The following is a 19,635-nucleotide window of genomic DNA, read 5'->3' as shown; positions in this document are numbered from 1 at the left end:
GCTGACTACCTTTAATGAGTTTGTATTTGTTTAAATTGTTCCTCAAATGGTCGTTAATTAATGTCTCCAACACCTTCCCCACAACTGAGGTCACACTAGGAGGTCTGTAGTTTCCCAATTATTCTCAGGATCCTTTCTTAAATAATGGTTTATCCTCACTGTGCAATAAACATGTCAGATCGTTTCCAATCTTTGTCCTCGATCAAGCCAAACATCAACAAATGACAGGAGCTCAGGGTTACCTTTCCGATGTAATCGTTTTTGGAGGGGCTCCCAAAGCACATGACAAACCCCTCTGAGCGGTGCGACAGCGCATCGATGCAGCTGCACTGAAACTGAACCTTTCAAAATGCCACTTCACACAGACAGAGCTGTCATTTTTAGATCATGTAGTGTCACACACAGGACTGAAATCTGACCCTGCCCATGTCGTTGCGGTGTCAGAAGCACCACCACCAAAAGACGTGCAGAGCTTGCGCTCTTTTCTCAGGCTCCCGTCATGGTATGTGAAGTTCATTCCGAACTCTGCATCGGTCGTTGAACCCCAGAGAGAATTATTGTGCAGACCATCCACCTTCTCCTGGTCAGTCACAGCACAGAAAAGTTTCGATTCGGTTAAAGAACTGATTGTCAGTAATCCAGCTCTCGCTCTCTTTGATCCAGAGTTACACACCATAGTGACAACTGGCGCCTCCAATTGTGGCCTTGGAGCGGTCCTGATGCAAATTCATGTTGACAAAACGGAGAAAACTATCACATTTGCATCCCGAACGCTGACTGAATCGGAAAGAAAATATTCCACGGGGAAAATGGAAATACTTGGATGTGTGTGGGTGACAGAGAAGTGGAGGACTCATCTCTGGGGTAGACATCTCACTTCACGCACTGACCCCAGTCCTCTCACTACACTGCTTTCCACGAAAGGATTGCGAAGAGCTGGAATGTACGTGGCCAGATGGTCCGCTCGGCTTCTGTCATTTAATGATGACATTCAGTACAAGCCTGGCTCTGAAAACGTTACAGCTGATTGCTTGTCTCCCCTTCCACTACCTACTTCAGAGCCCAGTCTAGAGGATGATGTTGAGGTTGTCACTCTCACATTGACCCTCACTGCGGTGATAGTTGAACAATTCAAAACTGCCTGCATTTCCTGCCCCATTCAAACAAAATTGCGTGAATTGCTTACAAAGTGCTGGCCGAAAACGTCAAAAGGCCTGGATCCTGATCTCCTTCCTTCCTTCACATTGCAAACTGAACTGTCACAACAAGAGGACTGTGTGATGAGAGGAACTCACCACCTTCTTGTCCTGGAGGCGTTACAGCCGCATTTCATCAAATTAGTACATGATACACACCAGGGCATAGTGAGGGCGAAGCAGCGGTTAAGAGATCTGTTTTGGTGGCCGGGAATGGACGCGCACGTCGAATCCGCAATCAAGGCTTGCATCACTTGCCAGCAGCACGACAAGACAGCTATGACACACGCATCACCACTACAGCCGGTTCCTTATCCCGATGCCGCTTGGGAGAAATCGGCAATGGACATTGTGGGGCCCTTCGATTCTGTGCCACTGGATTGTCGTTTCGCTGTCACTCTCATTGATTACTTCAGTAAATGGCCAGAAATTTCCTTCACCTCTCAGGTCACTTCCACTACAGTGATCAAGTTCCTGTCAACTCTCTTCAGCAGAGAAGGAAACCCAAAAGAGTTGATATCTGACAATGGTTCACAATTCACATCTCAGGAATTTGAAACCTTTCTGAAAGACAGAGACATTATCGACAGGAAGTCAGCAGTGTACAATCCACAAACAAATGGGGGAAATGGAGGGATTCAACAGAAGCTTAAAGGAAAGCTTGCTCACTGTTACATTGAGGGGAAGGACTGGAAAACATTTACAACGGACTTTCTTCAAACATAGTGGACAACTCGATAATTGATGGTGGAGGGGTCGCCCGTGTACATGTGCTGCTACCTGGGTAGAGATGGTCTCACACTTTTGAGTGATGGCTGTTTCTTCCTCTTAATCATGGGATGGCATTCTTTCTCAATCATGGCGGATAACAACAAGATCTTCTGTAGTCATCTCTGTTGTTTCATAACAGTTATTTGTAAAATGTTCCGAGTACAAAAGCGAACATTTTGTAGGCCCGATCCACACTCAGGTATTTCGGATAAACCCCATCCAATTTCTGGCAAACTTAGGGTCTTTCAGCCATTGGTGTAGCATGAAGCCATCTCAGTTTGTATTACCACAACCACCAAGAATGCATCGACTCGGCATATTTGTGGGAAATCGAAAATCATTTGCCGTTCAATTATCGTAACGTGTTCAATCGTAACACCATATAACCCGTAGACGGTAGAAATATGGCGGTCTACTTCCAGGTGTGATGTTATGGCTAACCATGAAGAATATGAAGATTTCAACTTTTAATCGTAAAATTACTGACTTGATAAATCGGAAAAAGACAAATCATATCTATTTTGTCAGGTATCAAGGGGTAGATTAGCATCGAGGTGGTCTGTTCGGGTTCGGGTTCCCCTTTAAAGAGGACCACTCAACCACTATGGAAGAAGTGAGCAGACAAAAGGGAAAATAAACAAAACATTTCAAGCTCGTCCCAGGACCAAAATCAATTCACAGCCATCGAAGAAGCTCGCTGTGCAGGTTTTGCATCTCATGACAGTCAAACATGTCCACTGCCAAGGAAAAGTGTAATAGGTGCATGAAAATGGCGCACTATAGAAATTGTTGTCGCATAAGGGCAGTTGAGGTTGTGACTGGTCACAATGAGGAAGATACCATGTTTATAGGAGTTATATTATGTCCAAACAGCAATCCTATCGTGTGAAAATGTACGTGGTCAAAAACTGTATCAACTTAGAAGGGCACTGGGTGGAGCGCATACCTCCAGCACGTAATGCCTGATCCACGAGAACATATCGGGCCCAATACATTTTTGAAATATCTTGCCATATATCGTTTTTTGGCCCTATCTCTCAATGGTGAATAATAATCACTTTAAAAATCACTTAACTCGTATCCAGATCCGGATTTGGATCTTCACGAAAATTGAATCAATTCGTCCTTGTCACACGCACAATCTGTCCACCAAGTTTCGTCCAAATCCGTCCAGAACTTTTTGAGATATCGTGCTATGTATCATTTTTGGCAATGTGTCTCAATGGTGAAGAATCACTTGAATGTGCTGCCATTGTAGATAAACTTGAAGGATATATTTATTTGCCTTTATAAAAGTCGGTTATGTGCTTGTTTTATTAAACAACATGCATCCCCATTCTGGTGATTTGACAATATTGTGGAATACAAGACGTGTTTACAATCTCAGCTTATCTGATCAGCTGAACAAGTTTTTCAACTCTTTTACTGTGGCTCTGAGTGCCAGCAAGTTGTTTTATTTCCTTAAAGAAACATTTAGTTTTGAAGTTTAATAAATTCTCAGAACAGTGTATATTCCATGTGCTACCATTAACAAGAATTCAAAACATTGGATTCCACTTTTACAGGACCCAGAACACGACCTTGGGGCACTCCAGCCTCGAAAGGGACAATAGATTAAAGGATTCCTCTTCCCTCCATATTTTCATGACAGCTGTTTACCTCCATCTCAGATCATCCCCTATTCAAAACCATGATCTTTTATACCCACACTAACCCCACCACCAATCCACCTCATTCCAATTTTCCAGTTTTCCCTTTCTGAAAGTTTGCTTCTGTTTCCATATTGACCACCGTGTGCCTCCTCCCCTACCCCTCATTCCTCCCCACATCCATTATTTGTCCAACTCTCCCTCTATTTTGTCCCTCATGTCTGCTGTAGGTGTTTTCCCATATTTCTGCTGTTCCTTTTGTTCTGTTACATCTTGACCCTTTCGTTCAATGTTCTTGCTCCTCCATGAGCTTTGACCTTGTGTGCAAAAGAAAATAATAAATGCATCCAGACAGGATTAAGTACCTATTGTGTTCACAACATCTGAATCGGTTTGTTGTTCATGAACAAACAACTTCCCCATCCCCAGATAAAACTAAACAAAGCCAGTCACAGATACTTCGATAAATTTCATGCCACCAAGGGCGTCGAGAACGGGAGGGGGTGAATCAGAGAGGGTCGCTGCCTTGGGACCAGAGGTCTGTTAAGGGGCGAGGGGTCTATTAAGGGGCCAGGGGTCTGTTAAGGGGCCAGGGGTCTGCTAAGGGGCCTGAGCTTTTCCTGCAACTGAAATTTTTAGGTCCTCGTGGAGGATCTCTAAGTCTTACTCATGTTGTTGTTCTCGTGGACTTTTTTTGTTTCACAGCCGACAGTTTTCATCGAAACTTCCTGAAACTTGGCATATATATGTAAAAATACCCTGCGCAGACAGTAACCATCTCCAATTTTGGAAATTCCTCCAAGAAAAAAAGTTATGACGTCAAAATATCTCCGCTAATGGAAAACGCCTAAAAAATTTATCTCTGAAACTCGGCAAGCTTTTTGAATTCTGTTTGCGGGAATCGAACAGGGCATTTAGCAGAGATGAATTACTGCACATATGATACATCACTATGACGTCATATCAATTTTTGTGACGTCATTCCTATTTTTAGACATTTTGGGTTTCACAGCCCAGAGTTTTCATCGGATCTTCGTGAAACTTGCCATGTATATGCAGAAAGCCCAGGCGCAGGCAGTAACCATCTCCGATTTTGGAAATTCTTCCCAGAAAAAAAAGTTGACGTCATAATATCGCCGCAAATGGAAATCGCCTATACCATTATCTCCGAAACTAGGCAAGCTGTTTGAATTTTGTTTGCGGGAATCAAGCCGGGCATTAGCACAGATAAGTTATCGCAAACCAGATACATCACAATGACGTCATATTCGTTTTTATGACGTCATCATTAAGAGGACGAGGATCTTAGCTCATTCGAGCTTGTTAATACAAATGTAAGAGAGAAAAGGTGGGGATGGGGGCCCCGAGCTTGTTTGCCTCATGGCCTGTGCTGGCTCTCTGCCCCTGCAAGCCACACCCACATATGCACCAAAGTTCATGGGTTTATGAGATGTGATTGCATTATTGTTGTGACAGTATAACAGTGAATTGCTTACCAGGAACTTGGCAAGTCCAACAACTTTTATACATCGATTAAAACTGGATAATTGGTAAGTGGGCAATGGTGGCTGTTTCGATGTCTTTGTCTGTATTATGTCTCTCTGTTTGTCTTTACGTCTTTGACTACCTGTCTTGAAATTTTACACCTCCGCCACCAAAGATGGACGGAGGTTATGTTTTCACCCCTGTCTGTCTGTTTGTCCATCTGTCTGTGAACAAGATATCTTAAATAGTCGTGGACGGATTCACATGAAACCTGGTGGACAGGTTAGGTGTGAGACGAGGATGAATTGATTCGATTTTGGTGAAGATCCGGATCTGGATACGAGATTTTAAAAACTTTTTAAAGTGATTCTTCACCATTGAGATACGGGGCCAAATATGAGATGTGGCGTAACCTGTTCAGCCTAGCGGAGGTGTGTGCTCTACCTTGTGCCTGTCGTTCTAGTTACTTGATACTATTATTTTAAGTGTCACAAAGTGAAAGCAGTTCAAAAGGATTTGCATTGACTCAAGAGCCTCCATCTTGCTCTTCTATGATCTTTAAGGTTTATTTTTGATTGACATGATTCTTATTCTGATGTAGCATACTCTTTGACAGAGCATCGGTGCTGCCAAAGCAGTTTCTTGGCAAGAGTCATACTGAGTGGTTTGCCATTGCCATCCCAGCAGTGGTTATGACAGGAGTTTGTAATTTGTTCAGGGTGCTGGCGATGGCTCACCAACTCTTCGTGAAGGACACCCGTGGGATCTTTAACGTCCACCAACTAATGCCGGCAGAAGGGAGGCCCAGTTTAATGTCCATCCGAAGGACGGTACATACATTGCCGAATCACCCACCCTGCCTAAGAAATACTGGGACGACAGTTTATACCTGGGACTGGATTTGAATCCAGGCGAGACAGCTTCGAGGCGAGTGTGCGTACCTCTAGCCTCTAGGACTCTCGGTCAAGAGTCAGCAACGTATGGCATGTGTGCCATGAGGGGCATGCAAGATGTAAATTGAGTAACATGTACAATATAAGTCTAATAATGGCGAATAAACTTAAGTTAGAAAAATAAAAACCCATTAACAACTATGCTCGACAGCTCTCTCAATCTCTAATATATATATATATATATATATATATATATATATATATATATATATATATATATATATATATATATATATATATATATATATATATATATATATATATATAACGTATTATATGTAGCAGTTGTGATATACGTACTGTGACTCAAACAAAGTTCGAGAAGAGCTATGCTGCCAAAAACCCATACATGGAACATCAACAGGGGAAAATATAGCGAAGACGTTTGTTAATCATTTTGAGGAAAGAGGAATTGACATCAGGAAAATATTATCTGTGACAACAGACGGTGCCTCAGCTTCAGTTGGAAAATGGAAGCGATTTGTAAAGATCATTGAAGTTCAAATTGGCTGCTCAACAGTAAATTTTTATTGTATTGTTACGGTTGTGGGGGTGGATTGAGGAATTTCATAGCAAAGTTAGGATCATATAGAGTTGCTTGGTCCGTGGACGTGTAGGAGACATCTCAATGTAAATCAAGTAGGGAAATTGTAAGCTTAAGTGTTACTTGTCACTACACGGGGGATGGTGCTGTGTTAATTAGGTAGGGTCTAAGACTAATTTGTCCGAGTATGTGATTGCCCCATGATCTTTTCCTACGTTTTTTGCATTTACAAGCCAGCAATAACAATAATTATGATTTTTATAACAACAACAACAACAACAACAACAGAACCCCTCCGCCTTCTTGCTTTGTTACCAACACGCCAGGCCCCGAGGCTGATAATTGATCGGTGGATGTCAGAAGGTTCGGCAATGACGTGAGTGAGGAGATGGCAGTTGGAAGAGAAGGGCATTACGGGTGCTTCTCCTCGATTATCATATTCGTGCTGTGTGAATTTTCCCACGTGCTGGAGCAAGACGCTAGCCATTGACTGTTCGGCTGAGCCGTGAATTGTGTGTGTTTCTGAGGAGGGAAGGAGAGTGTTCCTCGTGGCCTGATCAAATTTCCTCCTGTGCGTTTCCCCCCGTGAGAGACAACGCGTTTCGATTGTCAATTCATAAAAGATCAATTCTGGACCCAAAGCTAAGTATAAGGAGAAAGGGAGAATTTTACTTTCATTTATTCTTTTCCCTTTGTCCATTTTTGTGTCTGAGTGCGGAGGTTCCTCGTATCCGAAATTAGATTTGTTTACCTCACGTTCCGTTTTTATTATTACTTATATTAATACCATTTTAAATATTTGATTTTCATTAAAAAACAAAACCCTGTATTTATTTACGTTACTTGTATCTGTTGTGGGTTCGAGTATAAAGCCCTTGTGCTACCGTTCTGGTGAACGCTGTGGTGTACTGGGCCTGCGGGGGCAGGGCGTGATGCTGGAGCGTGGTGGAGGCGTGGAGGAGTGGTTTTGGGGTGGTCACGTGCTTGCACGGGATATAGGAGTGCGCGCCGCCTGAGGCGTCATTGTAGCCGTTGTGGTCTGTGGAGCCTGTAGGTCGTGTGGCTGTCGAGTGCATCGAGTACGTCATAAAGAGGAGTTACGGGCATCGTACGCTCACACTATCGCTCGTGGCAATAAAGCAGGGTTGTGCTATCCCCTGGCTCGTGTCTGCCTTGGCGCACCTCTACCACGACACTACATTTGGCGACGAGTCTCTTCGGATCGGAGTGTGCAGAGTGCCTGGGTTACTCGGATTGACGTGCAGTTTTGGCCAGGTCGATTGGATCGCGGCAGCGAGTAACTCGGCGCATCTCGCGCAGTTCGAGGTCTACACCGGGCGTGGGTCGCAGAGGAGCGCATCGCGAGTTTCGCGCGCTCCACGCACGGCTTCAGGGCGGGTCGGGTCCTGCAGCCTGACGTCCCGCCGGCGCCTGCGAGTCACGTTGAGTGGACGACGGCTGCGCTTGGAGTTCGTTTTATTCCTGCCTTGCAAACCTCGGGAATGGTTTCTGCGAGGTCACGGCTAAAGGACGAGGGCATGATGTTCAGCTCAGACGCGGCGTCGGATGTCGCACAAGCTCTGAGGAATGTCTGGGGTCTCGATGGTCGGTGCGCAGCAGATGGTCCGAAGGTCAGCGCGGTGTTCCAGGCGCGCACGGCCACACGCACGGTCTTCGGCGTGGGTGGTGGCCGAGCGTTGCAATGCAGTCAGTCGGATGGCGGTCTGAGCACTGGGGGACGTCTACGGTATGTGGGCCGAGAGTCGGTGCCCATCATAACGGCCATGGATGGCGGTGTGCGAAGCGACCCTTATGTCCCGGGTCGAGACCTACTGCCGGTACGGTGTTTTGTGCGTGACGTGCACTTTAACGCCCCGGGTCGAGTCTTGCAGCCTGGGTATAGAGATCCCGGCGACCCAGAGTGGAAGATGCTGCCGATGTTGACCCTGTCTTCAATTGGTCCGGAGGTCGAGATGATCGGGGCACTGATGCTGCCAGTGTTGGACCTGGTTTCAATTGGTCCGGTGGTGACAGGACCAATGCCAGTGGAGGTCGAGATGTTTGGGGCACTGATCGGGTGTCGAGTTGAGTCCGCTCGTGCTACCCTCGCATTGCACACGTATGCCGGTGAAGCGCTGCCGGTGGTTGGCGGGGCACACGTCTTGGTTGCCCATCAGGGTCAGCGGGTTGCGCTCCCGCGGTTCGTGGTGCGAGGGGAGGGGCTCGCAGTTCCTGTTTCGGAGTTCGTACCTCCAGGTGCACCTGTGCCTCCTTCAGGGCACGTACCTCCGTGTGGGCCCGGGCCTCCCTCGAGACGCGAGGGTGAGGTTCCGGCGACGGGGGCCACGACGATGCAACGTGAGCTGCCATTCATTGCTTCCTGCGACGATGATGTACGGTTCTGGAGCAACGGGAGTCATGCCAGCTGCGAGGAGCTCGCACACTTCGGCTGCGCTCATGATACAATGCGCGCCCGTGTCGTTCAGGCGATTTCAGCGGGGAATTGGAGCGAGCCAGTCGCGTTCAAGAAGTTCGCGGATCGCGACCGTCGACGACAAGCAGGTCATCGCAGCGTCGTGACGACGACCGAGAGACGGACACGTGATGTGATTCATGGGTTGCTGTTCGTTGCGTATTTGATTTTCATTGCTCGAGTGATGCAGTTTAGCGTTGTTAAAATAAATGCCGACAGTTCGTGTGTGAGAATATGTTTGGCTGGGATCAATCGATGGAATGTCCGATATGACCGATGTGATATGAAGGCCTTGGGGGCGATCGTGCCAAATAAAGAGGTCTTTCTGGTCTCCAGCTGCGAGGGCAGTCCACGGGTCGCTACCCTGTCATGTATGGGGATTATATTGGGAGAACGCGCTGTACGAAAAGGGGAGTTTGCATCTGCGCAGACGATGTTCTTGTTGCTTTATGGCATGACTGGATGTGATGTGTGGTTTTGTATGGGATTGCTGGGACTGCAGCCGACTAATTGCCGGTTGGACTCGCGTGTGGGTCTCAGAGATCGACTCAGAGCCGGGGCTGGTTCGCTGGTCAGCGTTATCCCCACCCCTGGTTTCGGCAAGGTCAGACATGCCTGGCACCCTGGGGCGCAACTCTCTGTTCTCGCCAAAGCCGTTTGGATGTGCGTTGGGATCTCGGCTGATTGTGATGCGTGGGTTTGTTATGGGACTGATGGTGCGCCCAGCCGACGGCGCTGTTCAGCATCACCGCCCAAGGTCGGACAGGTTATTATCATTTTTTTATTTTTGGTTATTATCATTTTTGTGCCTCTCTGCTTTTATATCATGGTCTTCTGTGCCGATTATGCTTATTATTATGATGGTCATTTTATAATCATAGTTTTAGGAAGGAGGAGTGTGGTGTACTGGGCCTGCGGGGGCAGGGCGTGATGCGGGGAGTGTGGTGGAGGGCTGGAGGAGTGGTTTTGGAATGGTCACGTGCTTGCACGGGATATAGGAGTGCGCGCCGCCTGAGGCGTCATTGTAGCCGTTGTGGTCTGTGGAGCCTGTAGGTCGTGTGGCTGTAGAGTTCATCGAGTACGTAATAAAGTGGAGTTATGGGCATCGTACGCTCACACTCTCGCTCGTGGCAATAAAGCAGGGTTGTGCTATCTCCTGTCTCATGTCTGCCTTGGCGCACCTCAACCACGACACTACAAACGCCTCTGGTACATCCTAACCGTTAACTGTTCCACGCATGCTATAATCTCCGAGGATCACGTGTTTGCTTCCAAGGAAAACCGCTCGGCGATCCGGCCAGGTCGGTGTTCACCGCCCGTCCACTACAATTGGGTCAGGGAAACTAACATAACTGCCACAGCCGCGACAGTATTATACATCAAGAAAATCTTCGTCCCACGATTTCTAATTCTGAACTTTTTAATGTGATGACTGCAGTGGTGAAGACATTGAATTTTTTGTTGATCGCTCTGCCTTGACACATACATCGTTTCAAGTTATGCTTGAGGGTATGTACAGTGCATACACGGACATTCGGATTTACAGCAATGCTTGTTGGCGAAGCCGTGGGAAGGTTTTGGCATGCTTTGTGGACTGTCTTGATGCAATCAAGATATTGTTGTGGTTCTTGGAACCGCATGCATACAACAGATAGTGGTCCCAAGACAGTTATTCCATTAATATACGTGTAGGTAGTCCCTTTCCTTTTGTCTAGTGGGACAACAGGGGCGTGCGTTGCGATGATCTCATAGCTAGGTTTGCTTACATCATTTTTTCTTCATTTCATCCCAACTCTTCTTTTCGTCTGGTTATTCCTGAGGTAAATCTGAGCCACGTGTGCCCTTCGCTGTGAGATGGGCCCTCATGGAGGCCAGCGCGTGCGGCGCCACTGCGAGGAAACGATGACGCGCGAGCATTAACAGCGCAGAGCCCTCGTTCCCAAGCGAGCCCAAAACCCAACATGTGCAGCGAGTCATACAGTGCCCTTGGGAGTCTGGGATTATCAGCTCGAGCTTCCGATGATCTGGGGAAGATTGCCGGTTGCATTAAAAAGGCAAACAAATGAATATCTCTGAAGAGGTACATCCTAAACGAATGGTGTTTTTCACAACACAGGAAACACAACCAGCATGACGCCCACACTGCACGAAACACGTACGGAGGCCGATAAAGGCGACTCCACGCCACGTTGGGCGGGATACGAGTGTGCGAAATGAAAGTGGCGCGTTCCTTTTCAACCAAATATTTGACACATATTGGTGTTCGCCCCATGCACATGATAGCAGAGTCGTGCAGACGCGAGTGCTGGCCATGTGCGTAATGGCGGAACCATGTGCACTGTATGGAATGTTCTCGAAGGCAGACACGTACACCGCTCATGAAACATGCATGGATTTATCCATAACGATGTACCTTCGTCCCTTGCTGGCAGCAGCAGATTCCTCACAGATGGTGAACGTCTTCTTGTATCTATGGCCAGCGAAGCTGCGATCGAGCCGGGGAATGTTGTACAGTGCAGGCCACGTTGGGGCGCGCGGAGCAGGCACGTTGATCGGCGCTGGTCGGACGCCCGAGCGGGCATGCGAGACCCTCGGCCGGTCGCCAGGGCACACTTCAGGTCCTATAAAGGTCAGAGCAGTCCCTCCACCTCTCTCTCACCTCGCCCTCGTCTCTCTGCATGACCCGCCTCCTGCTGCCTGGACTCCGCCTGTCTCACCTCGCCCTCGTCTCTCTACATGACCCGCCTCCTGCTGCCAGGACTCTGCCTCTCTCACCTCGCCCTCGTCTCTCTCCACAACCCGCCTCCTGCTGCCAGGACTCCGCCTGTCTCACCTCGCCCTCGTCTCTCTACACAACCCTCCTCCTGCTGCCAGGACTCTGCCTCTCTCCCCTCGCCCTCGTCTCTCTACATGACCCGCCTCCTGCTGCCTGGACTCTGCCTCTCTCTCGCCTCGCCCTCGTCTCTCTACATGACCCGCCTCCTGCTGCCTGGACTCTGCCTCTCTCTCACCTCACCCTCGTCTCTCTGCACGACCCGCCTCCTGCTGCCTGGACTCTCCCTCTCTCGCCTCGCCCTCGTCTCTCTACACTACCCGCCTCCTGCTGCCTGGACTCTGCCTCTCTCTCACCTCACCCTCGTCTCTCTGCACGACCCGCCTCCTGCTGCCTGGACTCTCCCTCTCTCGCCTCGCCCTTGTCTCTCTGCACGACCCGCCTCCTGCTGCCAGGACTCTGCCTCTCTCGCCTCGCCCTCGTCTCTCTGCACGACCCGCCTCCTGCTGCCTGGACTCCGCCTCTCTCACCTCGCCCTCGTCTCTCTACACGACCCGCCTCCTGCTGCCGGGACTCTGCCTCTCTCGCCTCGCCCTCGTCTCGCTGCATGACCCGCCTCCTGCTGCCGGGACTCTGCCTCTCTCGCCTCGCCCTCGTCTCTCTACACGACCCGCCTCCTGCTGCCTGGACTCCGCCTCTCTCGCCTCGCCCTCGTCTCTCTACACGACCCGCCTCCCGCTGCCGGGACTCTGCCTCTCTCGCCTCGCCCTCGTCTCGCTGCATGACCCGCCTCCTGCTGCCGGGACTCTTCCTATCTCGCCTCGCCCTCGTCTCTCTACACGACCCGCCTCCTGCTGCCTGGACTCTGCCTCTCTCTCACCTCACCCTCGTCTCTCTGCACGACCCGCCTCCTGCTGCCTGGACTCTCCCTCTCTCACCTCGCCCTCGTCTCTCTACACGACCCGCCTCCTGCTGCCTGGACTCCGCCTCTCTCGCCTCGCCCTCGTCTCTCTACACGACCCGCCTCCTGCTGCCTGGACTCCGCCTCTCTCGCCTCGCCCTCGTCTCTCTACACGACCCGCCTCCTGCTGCCTGGACTCCGCCTCTCTCGCCTCGCCCTCGTCTCTCTACACGACCCGCCTCCTGCTGCCGGGACTCCGCCTCTCTCGCCTCGCCCTCGTCTCTCTACACGACCCGCCTCCTGCTGCCTGGACTCCGCCTCCTCATCTCCGCCCACACGACGTCGACCCCACCCGCCTACCTGGTCCCACCTACCACTCCATCCAAGCACTCTGGACTCCGCCCCTTCTCCACTCAAGCCCCACCTTCACGAACACGGTCTCCACACGCGCTGCTGAAGCCAGAGATGATGCGCTGTCGGGTACCGCACCACAGAGCATCCCCCCTCCCCGGAAACACATTGGTGGTGCGTTCGTACAATCAAGCACAAAGGTACCGAGATCGTAGCCTTGACTCCTTTCCCTTCCTGTTTCAATACTTTCTCTTCATCGGGTTGTGTGTGTGTGTGTGTGTGTGTGTGTGTGTGTGTGTGTGTGTGTGTGTGTGTGTGTGTGTGTGTGTGTGTGTGTGTGTGTGTGTGTGTGTGTGTGTGTGTGTGTGTGTGTGTGTGTGTCCTGACGCCTGTCTGCTTAAGTAAGACTGCAGAACATCGTTATTCGGGCTTCAAGCATGGCTGAAGCTCTATTGAAATCGTTAGTATTATTATTAAAGGCTTTTTTATGTTCTACTGACCGATTTTGTGGCGGATCTGGAGGGAAAACTGTTGGATGAAATTAAACGATACTTACCAGGATAATGACTCACCACCTGAAGTTTATACTATGAAACATTTGATGACGTATGTCACGTGGTCTGGCGGCCATATTGGATTTTATCCAAAACCGAAAAACATCTTCTTCTCCAGAAGGGATAATCCGACAGCCTCAATCTTTTGCACACATTTGCTAAGTTCCATGATAATGTGAATTTGTTAATTTGGTCGAAATTGTTACATAATTAATATGATTTTAAATGATGCCGATTCGGCTCATTAAATATGCAAAATATGCAAATGAGAGTTGAAAAAATTTAATGACAAATTTAGATAGCACATAAACAGGGGACTCCCAATATATTTATACTATGTCTGTATTTGACCGCAGTGAGCCCCCAGCGCCCCCCAAAGTTGAAAATGACCCATTTTTGAAATGTCATAAAATAAAAACAACGCTTGGATGAAATTCAATGAAACTTATCCATTTAATTACTCTCCACCTGAAGATTATACTTTGAAAATTTTGATGACGTCGGTCACGTGGTATGGCGGCCATATTGGATTTTCTCCAAAACCTAAAAACATCTTCTTCTCCAGAAGGGATAATCTGCCAGCCTCAATCTTTTGCACACATTTGCTAAGTTCCATGCTAATGTTAATTTGTTAATTTGGTCGAAATCGTTATTTAATTTATATGATTTAAAATGATGCCGATTCGCCTCATTAAATATGCAAAATATGCAAATGAGAGTTGAAAAGATTTAATGACAAATTTAGATAGGAAATAAACAGGGGACTCCCAATATATTTATACTATGTCTGTATTTGACCCCAGTGAGCCCCCAGCGCCCCCCAAAGTTGAAAATGACCCATTTTTGAAATGTCATAAAATAAAAACAACGCTTGAATGAAATTCAATGAAACTTATCCAGTTAATAACTCTCCACCTGAAGTTTATACTTTGAAAATTTTGATGACATAGGTCACGTGGTATGGCGGGCATATTGGATTTTCTCCAAAACCGAAAAACATCTTCTCAAGAAGGGTAATACGACAGCCTCAAACTTTTGCACACATTTGCGAGGTTCCATTGTAATGTTAAGTTGTTAATTTCGTCGAAATCGTTACATAATTTATATGATTAAAATGATGCCGATTCGCCTCATTAAATATGCCAAATATGCAAATGAGAGTTGAAAAAATTTAATGACAGATTCTGATAGGCCTTGAAGAGAGAACTCCAAATATGTTTACACTATGTCTGTATTTTACCCCAGTGAGGCCCTAGAGCCCCCCAAAGTTTAAAATCACCCATTTTTGACGTGTCGTAAAATGAAAACCAAAGAAGATAGACATATAGTGACCACACATTCTAGAAGATATTTTAACGTTCTACAAGTTCGCCATTTACATTAATATGCAAATGTGGAGTTATTGGACTTTTTTGGGGACTTGAAAATTTGTCCAGCCTCGATTTGTCCAATGTGAAGTTTCTTTCTCTGTCATGTATTGCAATGGGCTTTTCAATCCTTCATTGATATAACATGAGGGACCCCGTAGCTGGGCCACATTGCAGACTTGAACTAACTTTCTAACTCGGAAAACCAATATCATGTGGGTGATAGTGTTGAAATTTGTGAAAATGGAGGCACGCCTTGAAGACCGGGATTACTGGTTTACCAGTTTTAATTGTTATTATTTTTGCGTTAAATCTGTTCTGTGTCCGCTTTTGTAAGTTGCTTGTTTATTTGCTGCACCACACCTCTCCCCCCTATCTCTGCACAACACACCCCAATAAACCTTGATCTTGCCACATACTTTTCCTCACCCATTTTAATAAATCATTATTAGGAATGTTCCCTGCTCGTTTTTGTCTTTTCTCCCATTGATCCAACATGATCCGAATCCTAGCTTAGCCGGGACTTTATTCCCAACAACCCTTTCCTTTAAGCCGTACGTCCTTGGCAGTGTCGCTCGGCTGCATCTGATCTGGTAAAGTGATCCGATCCGGTAAAGTGATCCGGTCCATTAGAGTGATCCGGTTTGGACAAGGTGTACCGAGGGCGTGTTCCCCGGTAATTAAATCACGTGATTAATTAGGTAACCCAATTAACCCATAGAAAGGAGGACCCTAGGTCACGCGGTTGAGTTATCGGCATCCACGGTCGGTTAAGCGACCCGCCGCATCACGGAATTATCCGTGTGCGATGGCCTAAAATTCCGGGGAGTCTGGTGGGAGCAGAGATAGCTTCCCCACCTCATGGTCTTCTCACCTGACCCCCGGCCCACAGCAATATTATTGCCAGAAACATGTCCATCCAGCCATTGGGACCATACTCTGTGCAGAGTGTTGGTGCTGCCTAAGCAGTCTCCTTGGCTATTGGACACAATTCTGGACAGGTCACCACTCAGACACAGGACACCAGCAAACTGGTACTCATTTTGACACCCTCAGAAGGATGACAGGCAGAATCAACCCCACCTCGTAATAATTCAACAGCCGAGGGGGATTTGAACTCAGGATCCAAGGATCCCAAGCCCACGACCCTAACCACTAAGCCAACACCAGGCATAGAAACATGTCAAACTACCCCGAACTGGTTGATCACAAATGGGTTGCACAAGTAATGTTTCTAACTGACATCACTGTGCATCCAAACAAACTATACCTGCATCTGCATGGTGCAGGCCAAACTGTTATGCGTCTCTGAAACATGGAAGGCATTTCTTGCGAAACATGCCATTTTATCTCAGGATATTGACACCTCGACTTTCCGCCATTTTCCAACATCTTAAAGAGCTGTCGACACATCGCACCGTCGGTGCCTGATGTTTTCAGGCCTGATTTGCACCGTTTTAGCTGATGTATTCCTTTCTAATTAAACCAGACAAATTTGATACAGGTGATATGGATTCATAGTGTTTCAGTGGATGGGTGCTGAGCATTTCAAAATGCAGCTCATCGAGTTATAATGCTCAGGCATATGGGCCTTGAACTTTAGGCATCTGTGGCGCACACTTGAGGCTACCGAGAGAGATCATGGGATCTCTGTCCTGACCTGTTGGAAGTCCTTGTCTGAAATTTGACTGTTTGAAGAAAGTGGCATTTTCACTGCTTTCAGCATTTGGATCTACATACCACTGTGAACAGATATTTTCACATATGAAGTCAGTTCTCTGTCTCTCCTGGAGCCAGTTAACAACTGATCACTCAGAGGCTTGTGTGCTGCTTAAAGTGTCAAACTAAGAACCCGATATTGCAGAACTCAGTAAGGGAAAGCAAGGGCAAGGATCACACTGAACGGTAAGATCTTCCTTTTAATTGATCTATTAATGAAGATACTAAAATGTAAGTAGGACTATTATCTTCTATATATTACTAAAACTCTCATCTTGTATGTATGTATGTATGTATGTTTCCGAAATACTGCCAAAACGGTACACGATAGCGCAAAATTTTTAGGGCCACCTTACACATCATTCGCCTGCGGTATGCAGTATCAAGTTTCGTTCAAATCGGGCAACGAAAAAAATTCTTAAAAAATCAATTCCCGATTCAGTCAAGGACTCTTCGGGAGAATTTGTTCAATGCAAACAACCTCAGCGGTATAGTTCGCTGGAGCTATCTTCTTTTTTTCTTGAAATTATTTTTTTCATCAACCGCCGTCATAATGGGAACCCATCGGGTTCACGGGTCGCCTGGTTGATGTTAACCAGAGTTGGTGTCAAAGCCACCCAATGCTCGCCTGTTTATACATTTATCGTTTTTCAAAGACTCGTCGAATAATTAATATTTTTTATAAAGCATTGCACTGAAGTCTGATCCAAATAATTTTAAAGCAATATATGTATTTGTATATTGTAATCAGTTACAAGAGCGCAAGTGAGCACAATATACGCCCGAACAAGAAGGTATATACAGAATTGTGCGACTACATGGAAAACAGCATCCTGTTGCCATGGCAACCACTTTAGATGACGAACGTACGTCGCGACACACCGTCTCCACAGTCTGTACCGATGTACCAAATATGAAACGTGAAAGTTGAAAACTTTGGGAATTACAGTGCGGACAAGAATGGACGGACGGAGAGACAGACTTACGGACGGACGGACGACCGGTATCACATAATAGTCCCGATATATATATATATATATATATATATATATATATATATATATATATATATATATATATATATTTATATATATATATTTATATATATATATATATATATATATATATATATATTTATATATATATATATATATATATATATATATATATATATATATATATATATATATATATATATATATATATATATATATATATATATTGGGCATATAAAAAATAGTGTGGTAGATAAAAACATTAGAAAGGAAAAAATAACTTGCACCAAAAACTTTAACATTTTCACGCTCACGCTGATGCTCACCCCGGGGGTATCGCTATAGCTCTCAGTTCTTCGAACAGGCGAGCTAAAAAATGTATCGATGGCACGCAAATCCGTAAATAAGAGTGAATAAGTTAACTCTCGACACGCCACTTCTGAAAGGTTGCCGACCCCTGCTCTCGGCTATCCTTTTCAGGCCATGCTGTCATAATCTTTGGGAGGTGTGATGAATACAATGGCTCCTGGGAAGGAAATATCACATGATAAGCATATACAAGTCAAATTCAGACATTCAAAGCAACTCCACATAGCATGTTCCAGCCTGACTTCATCTTTCTGCAGGATTCGTGCGCAAGTCTCGAAGTAGGATCCGTGCTATTGGTCCTGTTGTCAATCGAAGCAGTCGAGCAAGAAAGCTTAAGATACACAAGGATAGCGCACAGAGCATAGAAGTTCAGTAAACCAATCTATTAAGGATCTCGTCTGAGCACTTTCATCGAGACAACTTGACTTTAGGTTCACAGATAAGGGCAATCAATGAATAAACAGGTTTATTGATTGTCCTTGTCTTTTTTTTCTTCTGATGTTGACTGAGAGTTGTTCCTAAAGCAATTTTCTTGCACACTGGATTTATTTAAGATGAGGAAGAGTGTCACTTTGTGGTTTTATTTGTGTTGTAATATTATTTTTTAACAGGGATAAAGGTTCATGGAAGAGCTGAATGACACTGGGGCTATGTTGACACAGCGTTGGAGCTGAGGGAGTTGGCATCCAAGGGAGGATGAAGAGACAGGAGTTGAACGAACACATAGGTAGCATAATAAGTAAGGACATAAAGGCAGTACAGTTAATCACGAATACCATTTATTTTGATCATTGGTAATCTTGGCTTCGTATATCCATCCTTTCATGAGGACCATACTCTGTAGAGTGTTGGTGCTGCCGAAGCAGTCTCCTGGGCTATTAGACACTATCATGGACAGGTCACCAGCATCCTGGCACACATTTTGCCAACCTCAGAAGGATGAAAGGTGGTCAACCCTACCTGGTATTAATTCAACAGCCGATGGGGGATTTTTCCTGGTATTGGCTTAATAGTTAGGGTGGTGAGCTTGGGATCCTTGAATCCTGAGTTCAAATCCTACTCGGTTGTTGAATTGTATCCTGTGTCGGAGTGGTGAACCGTCCAGGGTTGTGCCTAATAGCCAAGGAGACTGCTTTGGCAGCACCAAAGCTCTGCACAGAGTATGGTCCCGATGGATGGAGTGGGATTTTAACTCAGGATCCTTGGATCCCAAGCCCACCACCCGAACCATGAAGCCACCACCAGCCATTCGTATATCCTGATCATATTTATTGGTTGACTTGTCTTTACGTTATGATTATTTTTCCAGTAGTTCTTCGACACAGGTCTCCAGGCTCATGAAGGACCTGCACAATTTCCGAAGGACTGTTGATTTACAAACAGAGTTCAGAAAATTATGCAATATCAGGCAAGATCAGTGTTTTAATGATTCAAGATTTAACTCGCAGTGCGTATGTATATATTGTTGCGAATTCGCGCCCGCCGCGTGCGATCGGCCGCTCGACTCGAATGGCGGCCGCCTCGCCCACCGGAAC

General features: G+C 46.6%; 1 protein-coding gene across 2 annotated transcripts in view; it reads left to right on the top strand.

Annotated features, from left to right (window-relative positions):
• Window positions 1–4,232: 4,232 nt before the first annotated feature.
• TYMP (thymidine phosphorylase) overlaps window positions 4,233–19,635 on the top strand; it is a 69,410-nt gene continuing 54,007 nt past the window's right edge. Inside the window, exons 1-3 of one of the 2 annotated variants that reach the window (XM_085871039.1) lie at window positions 4,910–5,166; window positions 10,510–10,580; window positions 18,712–18,839. In XM_085871039.1, coding sequence (XP_085727165.1) covers window positions 18,797–18,839 — 43 coding nt within the window. In that variant the 5' untranslated portion in view covers window positions 4,910–5,166; window positions 10,510–10,580; window positions 18,712–18,796. The other variant, XM_085871038.1, reaches the window with a different exon arrangement.

Source organism: Eptatretus burgeri, chromosome 2 (assembly GCF_056783735.1).
Source record: "Eptatretus burgeri isolate ZD-2024b chromosome 2, Ebu_testis_v1, whole genome shotgun sequence".
NCBI classification, from domain to species: Eukaryota; Metazoa; Chordata; class Myxini; order Myxiniformes; family Myxinidae; genus Eptatretus; species Eptatretus burgeri.
Note: the sequence above shows the minus strand (reverse complement) of the source record. Positions and strands in the feature narration are given on the sequence as shown.